The following is an 11,256-nucleotide window of genomic DNA, read 5'->3' as shown; positions in this document are numbered from 1 at the left end:
AGCCCCCCTAATAATTATCTGAACTCCAGTGATCCAGTGATGTGCATAAGAGCCCTGGATCCCACTGCTTTCAGACATAGCCAGTGATCCAATGAGGAGAGAGAGGGGGAAGGGTCGATCTGCAGCTCTATGTATGAATGGACACACAGAGCATCAGCTCAAGAGCGATCCTGCTTGGGTGCCTCCATAGCAAGCTCCTTGCTCTGAGGGCACTCGGCAGGAGGGTTGGGGCCATGAGCATCCACGGGGGACCCGAGAAGAGGAGGATTGGGACTGCTCTGTGCAAAACCACTGCACAGAGAAGGTAAGTATAACATGTTTGTTATTTATTTTTCTAAATTGCCTTTAATATCACTTTAAAGTGGAACTAAACCCTCCTATTCTGTATAGCCAATGAAGCTGCCATCCTAACCTTTGTTTGGTCTCCATTTGCCATTGTGCTGCACATGTGATCAGGTATGACACCATGGTTTGACAGATCGGTTGAGAGCACAAGCAACTGTGACAGTTATCATTAATGGCTTTCTTTGAAATTGATGTGTTTAGTTCTGCTTTAAATGTGTACAGCTGGAAGAATTTTGTTCACTTAAGTCCAGAGTGCATTGATACTTAACCAGATGGGACATACATTGGATTGTCCTGTGCGACTCTGCTGTGGGGGGATCCTGTGTCAGCACCTCTTGGGTTAGCAACCTCTGCATAATTTTCTGTGTTTCAACTATTAATGTATAGCTATGCTACTGGGTGGCCATCTCTTCCAACTGAATCTGCCAGTTATTTATTACCCACTATGAAGAATCCACTGGAGGAGCCTAACACCATCATTTTGCTATATAATGACTACAACGGTCGGGTGGAGCTGGGAATCATAAGGCTGATATCTTTCCATTAGAATATAAAGTAATTCAGCTTTACAGCAGCCATGAAAATCTGAAGTTAGGTTTGTTTCTTACCGAGAAAAGCTCATTAAAGTATATCTAAAGCTATCATTTTCTTTTTATTTAAAGCTGGTCTTACATGGATGGAAGTTCGGCCAGTTTAGCAGGGACAAATTTCAAACAATGTGTGGCCACTGTGGTTGAACAGAAGTCAATCTACAGATTTACTTCTGTTTAACCACCCCGGCAGTATGTTTTTGCTCGATCAGTGGCGCAGGCAGTAGGATACAATGCTGATCTGTGTATTCTGACGGCAGGGGAGTCACGCTGTCAAAATACAATGACAGATCGGGGAAGATTCCAGCATCCACAGTGAATGTGTGGATGGGGGAATCAGGCTATTTTGATTTTGTTCAACTTGCTGGTTGAATAAAAAAACGGACCAATGTGTGGCCATCTTTAGATGTAGTAGGAAAGGATTAGACCCCTGTAAGCTTTTTAATGCTGTCTGTATCCCTTTTAGAGAAATTCACGTTTTCTTGTTGTCCAATCATCTTTGACAACTGGAGTTATCAGTGAAACTGAAATAAAAGAGAAATGTTCTATTACTTCTGGTGATCCTTTTAAGAGATTTCCTCTGACTTCCTGTTGTGTCTACAGGACAGGATATGAAGAGAAATCTCTCAAATGGGGCAAAGATGGCAGGGTTTTAACCATTTTCTACCATGTCCAAAGGGGAACAAAAATCATTTAGCTTTGAATATATGTGGAACATGTACTGTCAGATTCTTTTCTTACATTTTTCATTTAAAAAAAGAAAAGCTTCAGTCTAATTGTTTGTATTCATTATTTTTGTTATTCCACTAAGTGGTCAGAGACTCTTGCAGGGATTTATTTTTCCTACTATGTGATTTCCACATTTTTGTCTTTCTTTTGTAAATATCTAACTGCAAACTACAGTACTGTTAAAGGACGTTTTCTTTTCAGCTCAGAAGAGAATAATCTTGCCAGTGCCCAGGTGTTTGTACCAATGGGGGTCACCCTGCTCTGTACCCCCATTAATCAGCAGTTTGCAGCACTGAACAAATATTTCTAAGTCTTCTAGAAAGCGAATTGGCCTTTCTCACAGCTGCTTCCTGGAAAGCTATTGCTTTGATTGTGTTTTTCAAATACTTTACAGATCAGGCCACCTGGGGTGACACCCAGTAAATATTTTTTTTTTCTTTCTGAAATTGTTGTCACGATGTCTGTGTGATGAGAGAGGCAAGGAGCAACCCCTGCCTGCCCTTGTGCTTGCCACACTCTAAATGTTTCTTTCTTTGTGTTAAGGTTGTTAAGAGATTCAACCGGCTTTTCCTGAACACAATCAGCAGAGGAGACAATGAACACACAGGCAGAGACATCGTGTTGTCTGGGCTGCCCTCTCTTATTATTTTCTTGTCTGTACTTTTATCTAAAGAGATGATCAGATCTAAAAATAAAATGGAAAAAGAAAGTGGCAGCAACAGACGTTCTTGGAGTACAAAGCAAATTACAGTGGTGTTAGTTTCTTTAGCTTTTGTTAGGGTGGATTGCAACATTTGATCATCCAAAGCAAACCTGAGCTTTTCTTTAATCCCCCCCCCCTCCCCAGCAGCACATATTCAACTGTTTCCCTTATTGCTGGAGGCAAAGGAAATACCTGGTACTTCTGGGTATGGACTCCTTCCATGTGACTGGGCTGGGCCAGTCACTAAGCACCTGTGCTTTCACATCGGGAGAATTCATAGTCATGTGTAAGCTATGCCTTGAGTGAGTTTTAGTATCCACAGGGTTGCTTCTCGCAGCTGAATGGAGTGGCAGGGGAGTGAAGGAAAGGGGTGTATGTGCTATAGGGGAGGGAGAATTAACGTCAACTTGTTGCTTTAAAATTAATTTGTAAATACACAAATATGGCACGTGACATTGCTGACTTTTCACTTATAATAGAGCAGACCTCAGAACCTAGTATTCTCTGAACTGGACTAACATGCAACCAAAATCATCTTGGCGACGTAACATTGGCCAGTAAAGGTACCCTAGAAATCAGCCTTTTGGTGTATGGAGAGATATGTGAAGTGAAGTCTGTGCAAAAAAATTCAAGTGTGTAATGCACAACAATCACCAGCAAGCACTCTCGGGGTACACACTCACCTGACAGTAGGACCTCACGTGCACAGAGGTCAATATTTGCTTTTTTCCATCAAGAAAACTCCTGCCCACTGAAGCTTTACACCATCCCCAATCCCTAAGAATGGTAGCTGTACCCTCCCCACACTGCAGGAAATAAACAGAAAAAGGGCTCCAAATAGCATGATACCTTGTGTAGATTTATTAAATTAAAGTGTTCCTAAACCCACAACAGTAAAATCAGTCTGTATATGCAGTAAAGCATGCTTGTTATACTCACTGAAGAATTTAAGGGGTTAAGCCTCCGCATTGTGTAAAAAGGCTGTTTGAGCCTTTTCTGATCCTCTCCTTCTACTGTCCCCAATCCATCTGCCATAGTACAGAGCAGCAGTGGCAAGCTTGAACATGCTCTGGTGGGTATTGCTAGAGACTTAGAGGCAGAGTCGCGTCCCCAGAGACTCTCAGGCAGAGTCGCGTCCCCAGAGACTCTCAGGCAGAGTCGCGTCCCCAGAGACTCTCAGGCAGAGTCGCGTCCCCAGAGACTCTCAGGCAGAGTCGCGTCCCCAGAGACTCTCAGGCAGAGTCGCGTCCCCAGAGACTCTCAGGCAGAGTCGCGGCCCCATAGTGACTTCAGTGCAACATCGTGTCCCATTGACTTCAATGCAAAAACGCCAGCCACATTAATCAAATTAAGAAAAAAAATTTTTTTAAACTGTCTGTTTCAGGTTTCGGTACCGGCATCTTCATTTTAGTGCACCACTAGTAAATATTGCACTGGGCTTGTATGTTTAGTATAGTAATTGAAGTATGTGTAATTTAGCCTGGATTTCCCAGGATTGTACAGTTTTATAAGCTTTATGTCTGAGGAGGGGTAAGAGTTGGTCCAAGTATTTTGATAAACACAGTCATATCATTGGTATCAGACCAGGGAGGCTGCAGTCATACCAAAGGTGCAATTGTCTTTTTTCTATTGCTTTTGGTGCTGGACTGTGTGTTTTTTGCTTGTATATGACTGGATAAGGCACTGTGAATGTCTTCATTTTTGATTTGTACATTTTTAGTCGTGTGTGTTGTCAGTTGCACAATCAAGGCACAAGAACAGTGGATTGTACGTATTGTTCGACAATATCAGTGCCCCAGGGATCGCTAGCAATAATGACTGACCTTTGTTCTTTTTCTTCCTGTTTTTGTGCAGATGCCAGAGGAGCAGGCGTTCTGTGTGCTGGTCCGGATTATGTACGACTACCAGTTCAGAAACCTTTACAAGAATAACTTTGAAGATCTTCATTGCAAGTTTTACCAGCTTGAACGTCTCCTGCAAGTGAGTTTTGTATTAAAGTCCAACTCCGAGCCCCCCCCCCCTCCTTTTTTTTTGTCTCGTTATCCCCTCCAATAAATTTTTTTTTTGCATTAAATGTCCTAAGTTGTTAAGGTGGATTGATACCTGGTGTCATTAAATAACAAAGGATTTGCTGCTATTAGGGGGTCCAGCCCACTTCCATCTATGGCAGGGGTCTCCAAACCTTTTTAAACAAAGGGCCAGTTTATGGACCTTCAGACAAAGGGGGCGGACTGCAGCCATTGTGAATAAACAATGCCCTGTCTTTGTCATCAGTGGGAGGAATTGTGTCCCATCACTGGTGTCATTGGCCCCCATTGTTGGTGTCATTGGGAGGAATTGTGCCCCATTGTTGGTGTCAGTGGGGGAAATCATACCCCATTGTTGGTATTAGTGAGGGAAATAATGCCCCATTGTTGGTGTCAGGGGGGGGAAATAATGCCCCATTGTTGGTGTCAGTGGGGGAAATCATACCCCATTGTTGGTGTCAGTGAGGGAAATCATACCCCATTGTTGTTACCAGTGGAATAAAATAGTGCTCTGTGGGCTACATAAAATCAAGCAAAAGGCCACACCCCCAGGTCGCAGTTTGGAGACCTCTGATCTATGGCATGCCGCCGACACCTCGGCCTTGTCTGGCTACAAAGTCCAATATATGAAGAAAAAGAATGGGTCCATACAGTACTTGCCAAAAACACAAGAGTTTTGTTTGCAAATACAAAATTTCAGCAACCTTGTCAGTCCTGAAAGGCTTGAAATGCTTTGCACAAAAAAGTCCACCAATTGTAAGGTCAAGATGTAATATTTTTTGGCAATCTGCTTTTTCCTTGACTCATTTCATAACAAAATAGTTATTGGATCAAGGTGATTGAGTTACCTGTCTGGGTATAAATGCTGGGTATGTTCCCAACAAAGCTGGATTAGCAGTAACCATGTCCGACAGTTGATTGTCACTTTAATAACTACTGGTTTACTTTAAAGTGCTACTAAACCCACAGCAGTAAAATCAGTCTGTATATGCAGTAAGGCGTGCTTGTTATACTCACTGTGGAACCTAAGGGGTTAATCCTCTGCATTGTGGAAAAACGCCAATTGATCCTGTTTTCTCTGCCCCTCCTCTTGATCAATTGTCCACCTGATAAAGCCAGCTGAAACTGTAGCTACATGAACATGCTCAGTTTAGTGTGTATTGCTAGAGAGGTTTTTTTTTTTTTCTTCTTGGGAGAGTGCATGTGATCAGCACAGGGCCAAGCAGCACTGTCCAGACAGAGTCAGGGGTTTTGCATCCTTCTAGAGCAGAAAGAAAACTCCTCCTACAAGCTTTAACCAGTGCTCTGCTGAAGTCACAAGACTGCTCTTACTGCTGATGAGAAAATGTATTTAGCAGTTTATATTTACTAAGATAACTGCGCTTCCATGTTCTGTGTACTGTGGGAGACCAGATATAGTGAATACAGGGTCCTGGGTTTAGTAACAATTTAAAGAGACCCTGTCACCAACTTAGTGTTACTAAACCCAAGACCTTACAATCACTATATCTGGTCTCTCACAGTACACACAACATGGAAATGCAATTATTTTAATTATTATAAATTGCTAAATACCTTTGCTTATCAGCAATTAGAGCAGTCTTGTGACTTTTATCAGTGTCCAGCTGAGCACTGGTTAAAGCTTTTAGGAGGAGTTTTTATTTTTCTCTAGGAGGATGCAGAACCCTTGATCTCTGTCTAGACTGTGTTGATTGGCCATGTGCTGATCACATGCAGTCTCCCAAGAAAAAAAAAAACCCTCTAGCAATACACACCACACTGAGCATGTGCAGAGTGTCTCCACATGATATGTCTTATCAGGATATAAGAGGGGGGCACTGGAAGAAGGGGAGGATAAGAGAAGACAGGATCAAACAGCCTTTTTACACAATGCAGAGGATTAACCCCTTAGGTTCCACAGTGAGTATTCCAGCATGTTTTACTGCATATACAGACTGATTTTACTGTTGTGTGTTTAGTAACACTTTCAACATTTCAGATAAAATAACAGAAGCAGCAAGCACTTTCAATGCTTACTTGCTGTGCTTCTCCTTTTTGTAAATTTTTTTGTATTGACGCGCAATTGCCTTTAAAGTTGCTAGGAAATGTAACTACTCAATTTCCTTGCACATCATAGCCCTCTTCTCTTCTGGAAGTATCCAGCTGGTGTCTGTGCTGGCCCAGCTCCTCTACCCTTCCCTTTCACCTCCCTATATAACCTTTTATTTAGCTGCTATTAATAAAATGTTCTAGAAGTAGATTACATTTTAATCTTTTAATGCATTACTTGCATTGAGATTTATAACTATTTCTATTTAATGTAGTGGTCACAAAGCGATATATTGCAAGTAATGTACCTAGAGGGAAGAACCATGCCAAATTTATAACAGGTATTATTACCTATTCACATGAGTGTTTACTAAATATTTGTGTATCCATATGCAGGCACACGGCCCCACTAATGCTGCTGTCAATATTACTCTAAACCTTTCCTTAAAGGAATGGCCATCTGTTTCCCTTCGCTCTCATTCTGCATAATAAACAGCCTGGATGTCACTGTTGATATTTTCCAGCATGGATTTCTCTTCTGTGCTGCCAATGTTTACTCCTGGATTTCTTTAAGTTGCACAAGCCAGATAGAAAGCAGCAGGGCTTGGATTCCTTAATCTGGCATTGTGTTATTGTGAGACGAGCAGAGGTTTTTATACAAGGCTGCAGACTAGGGAATGTCATATCCTATTACTGTCTGTGACTTTCACTGCCTAAATGAACGCGGTTTATTTAATTTATCTATTTATTTCTGATACTTATAGAGTGCCGTCAATTTACGCAGAACTTTATACAGTTGCAAGAAAAAGTATGTGAAACCCTTGGGATTACGTGGTGTTTTGCATGAATTGGGCATAAAATATGCTCTGAACGTCATCTAAGTCACAACAATAGAAGAACACAGTCTGCTGAACATAATGCTACACAAACATTAGATGTTGCCATGGTTTAATTGCACATAACATGTAAACATTCACAGTGCAGGGAGGAAAAAGTATGTGAACCTTTGCACTTAATAACTGGTTGACCCTCCTTTGGCAGCAATAACCTCAACCAAACGTTTCCTGTAGTTGCAGATCAGACCTGCACAACGATCTGGAGTAATTTTGGACCACTCCTCTTCACAAAACTGTTTCAGTGTAGCAATATTCTTGGGATGTCTGGTGTGAATCGCTCTCTTAAGGTCATGCCACAGCATTTCAATCGGGTTGAGGTCAGGACTCTGACTGGGCCACTCCAGAAGGCGTATTCTGTGCTGTTGCACCCATTGTTTTGTTGGATTACTTGTATGCTTCGGGTCATTGTCCTGTTGCATCACCCATCCTCTGCGCAGCTTCAGTTGGCGGACAGATGGTCGTACGTTTTCCTGCAAAATGTCTTGATAAACTCTGGAATTCATTTTCCCATCAATGACAACAATCCGTCCAGGCCCTGAGGCAGCAAAGCAGCCCCAAACCATGATGCTCCCTCCGCCATGTTTCACAGTGGGGATGAGGTTTTGATGTTGGTGTGCTGTGCCTTTTTTTCTCCACACATAGTGTTGTGTGTTCTTCCCAAACAACTCAATCTTGGTTTCATCTGTCCACAGTATATTTTGCCAGTAGTGCTGTGGAACATCCAGGTGCTCTTTTGCAAACTTCAAACGTGCTGCAATATTCTTTTTGGACAGCAATGGCTTCCTCTGTGGTGTCCTCCCATGTACTCCATTCTTGTTTAATGTTTCCCTTATTGTAGATGTCAACAAAAATGTTAGCATGTGCCAGAGATTTCTGTAGGTCTTTAGCTGACACTCTGGGATTCTATTTTACCTCATGCAGCATTCTGCGCTGTGCTCTTGCAGTCATTTTTACAGGACGACCACGCCTAGGGAGAGTAGTAACAGTGCTAAACTTTCTCCATTTGTAGACAGTCTGTCTTACCGTGGACACATGAACATCAAGGCTTTTGGAGATACTTTTGTAACCCTTTCGAGCTTCATGCAAGTCAACAATTCTTGATCATAGGTCTTCTGAGAGCTCTTTTCTGCGAGGCATGGTTCACATCAGACCGTGCTTCTTGAAACCAGTAAACCCAAAACAGGTGTGTGTTTTTTAAGGGCAGGACAGCTGTCAGCAACACATCCAATATCATCACACTGATTGGAGTCAAGGTTGGCTCACTCCTGGCTCCAATTAGCTCTGGGAGAAGTCATTAAGCTAGGGCCTCACATACTTTTTCCTCCCTGCACTGTGAATGTTTACATGTTATGTGCAATTAAACCATGACAACATCTAATGTTTGTGTAGTATTATGTTCAGCAGACTGTGTTCTTCTATTGTGACTTAGATGACATTCAGAGCACATTTTATGCCCAATTCATGCAAAACTCCACGTAATCCCAAGGGGTTCACATACTTTTTCTTGCAACTGTGTGTGTGTATATATATATATATATAGTAAATTCACATCAGTTCCTAACCCTCAAGGGGTGTACAATCTAAGGTCCCTAACTCACATTCATACATACACATACTAGGGACATACTGAGTGCAGCAAAGGACTTGATTCCCAAATGTTGGCAAGCCCAGGATCCCCAACAATGAAGGATTGGATAGATAGAATTGAGTATATTAATAAGATGGAGGAGTTGTGTTATATTGAGGAGGATGAAGTTGAAGTGTTTAGAGAAAAATGGAGAGGGTGGTGTGATTTTAAAACATTAGGAAAATACGTTAAAATGAGGGGTGATTTGGTAATTAAGTTGGAGAATTGACATGATTAAACAGATAAAAATAGAAATAGGTTGGTATACAGAAAGGGAAAGAGAAGTTAAGACAGGAATGGACATGGGTTTTTTTTTGTAAGGGTGGGGAGAGGAGAAGAGGATCGGGGGGGGGGGGGGAGAAAATGGAGGGGAAAGAGGGTGTATTTGATATATTTGATGTGATATTATTGTTTGTATTGTCTCTTTTTCTAAAGAAAATTTATAAAATATATAATAAAGAACATACTATGGCCAATTTAGACAGAATCCAATTAACCTACCAGCATGTCTTTGGAGTGTAGCAGGAAACCGGAGTTCCCGGAGGAAACCCACGTAGGCACAGGGAGAACATACAAACTCCAGGCAGGTGGTGCCGTGGCTGGGATTCAAACCAACGACCCTAGCACTGCCAGGGAGAAGTGCTAACCATTTAGCCACTGTGCTGCCCAGTTATATTGTTTATTTTATTATTTGATTAAATATATTGATACGCTGCATGGTAAATAGCCAAATACTTGTGGACACCTGACCAATATATCTCTCAATTATTGAGTTCACTGAAGGATAATGCAGCATAAAAAGACATTCGTGTTAGGTAATTGTGCTCCTTGTGACAACAGTAAGGGAAAGGTCCTTCTCCGTTCCAGCGTGGCTGTGCTTCTGTATAGAAAGCTGGGTTTGGTGTGGACTGCTCAGAGCCTTGACCTCAACCTTAATGAACACTTTCCTTTGGGATAAATTGGAACGCTGAATGGAACCCAGTTCTTTTTGCCTTTAGTGCACAAACAAATGCCCATAAAGACATGGTTTGATGAATTTAGTGTAGGAGAACGTAAGGGGTTTGCATAGAGCCATGATCTCATCCCTACTGAACACTTTTGGAATGAATTAGAATGCTGATTGGAAGCCAGGTCCTCTTGTCCAAAATCAATACCTGCCTGGGCAAATGCTTTTTTGAGTGGAAAGGCACAACTTCCCACAGACATGCTCCAAAATCTTGTGGAAAGCTTTCCTAGAAAAACTAAGTTTTTATAGACTCCAACATAGAAAAGGGGGTCAACCTAAAATCCTGTGATTTCTGGAACTGAATGGCCATCAAGCTCATTTATGTGTGATGATCAGATGTCTACAAACTTTTGGGCATATAGGGGTTGATTTATTAAAACTGGAGTGTGCAAAATCTGGTGCAGCTCTGCATTGTAACCAATCAGCCTCCAGGTTTTATTGTCAAATCCTAAAGTGGAGATCCATCCAAAAGGGGAAGCTGTGCTTGTTTGCACGCTTCCTCCCCCCCTCCACTTCCACATTTGGCACTTTTTTGGAGTGTGCAGCAGGTACCTGGTTTTGTACTGTGGTGATCTGAGCCGGAAGTTCACCCCCCTCCGTCCCTCCAAAGTCTTCTGGGACACATCACAGGTTCCAGAAGACTACGGGACCAATCACAAAGCACAGCACAACTCATGCATTTGCAGTAGGAAACTGGCAGTGAAGCCACAAGGGCTTCACTTCCAGTCTCCATTACTCGCAATGCCGGCACCAGGAAACCGCAGGCTAGTGAAGAACTAGGTAAGTGTCCATATATTAAAAGTCAGCAGATACAGTATTTGTATGAGACATTTGGTGAGACACATAACTGCAATTCTGGGTGGGTTATGAATATACACATTGAGTGTGATACTCCTGAACAGTTTGTCCTATACTGCTTGCTTGTCCAGTTGTGTAGTAAAGATTCTGTTTTGCATCAGCTCTGGGGTGGTGTGCGGCCATTTACTCATTTCTTAACCCTATTTGTAGCTCCAGTAACTATATACCAGACTGAGTATAATAATCATTTTTTTGGAGGCCAGTAATTTTTTTTTCTATAATATGCTTTGTTTCTCATTGACAGGATCTTCTACCAGATCTTTACTCCCATTTCATGTCACTGAACCTGGAAGCACACATGTATGCCTCGCAGTGGTTCTTGAGCCTTTTTACAGCCAAATTTCCTCTCTGTATGGTATTCCACATCATGGATCTTCTGCTCTGTGAGGTAAGGGCCAACACAATTATGCCAGCCCTAAGTAAGGA

General features: G+C 42.0%; 1 protein-coding gene across 1 annotated transcript in view; it reads left to right on the top strand.

Annotated features, from left to right (window-relative positions):
• Positions 1 to 11,256, top strand: part of LOC149429339 (rab GTPase-activating protein 1-like) — a 187,338-nt gene that overhangs the window by 27,327 nt on the left and 148,755 nt on the right. The window contains exons 4-5 of the mRNA XM_089666607.1: positions 4,222 to 4,347; positions 11,075 to 11,218. Coding sequence (XP_089522733.1) covers positions 4,222 to 4,347; positions 11,075 to 11,218 — 270 coding nt within the window. The remainder of the gene's footprint in view (positions 1 to 4,221; positions 4,348 to 11,074; positions 11,219 to 11,256) is intronic.

The sequence above is a fragment of the Staurois parvus genome, unplaced genomic scaffold (genome assembly GCF_062004578.1).
Source record: "Staurois parvus isolate SC_StPar_1 unplaced genomic scaffold, SC_StPar_1.0 ptg002753l, whole genome shotgun sequence".
Taxonomy (NCBI): Eukaryota; Metazoa; Chordata; class Amphibia; order Anura; family Ranidae; genus Staurois; species Staurois parvus.
This window is presented reverse-complemented; position numbering and strand designations above follow the sequence as displayed.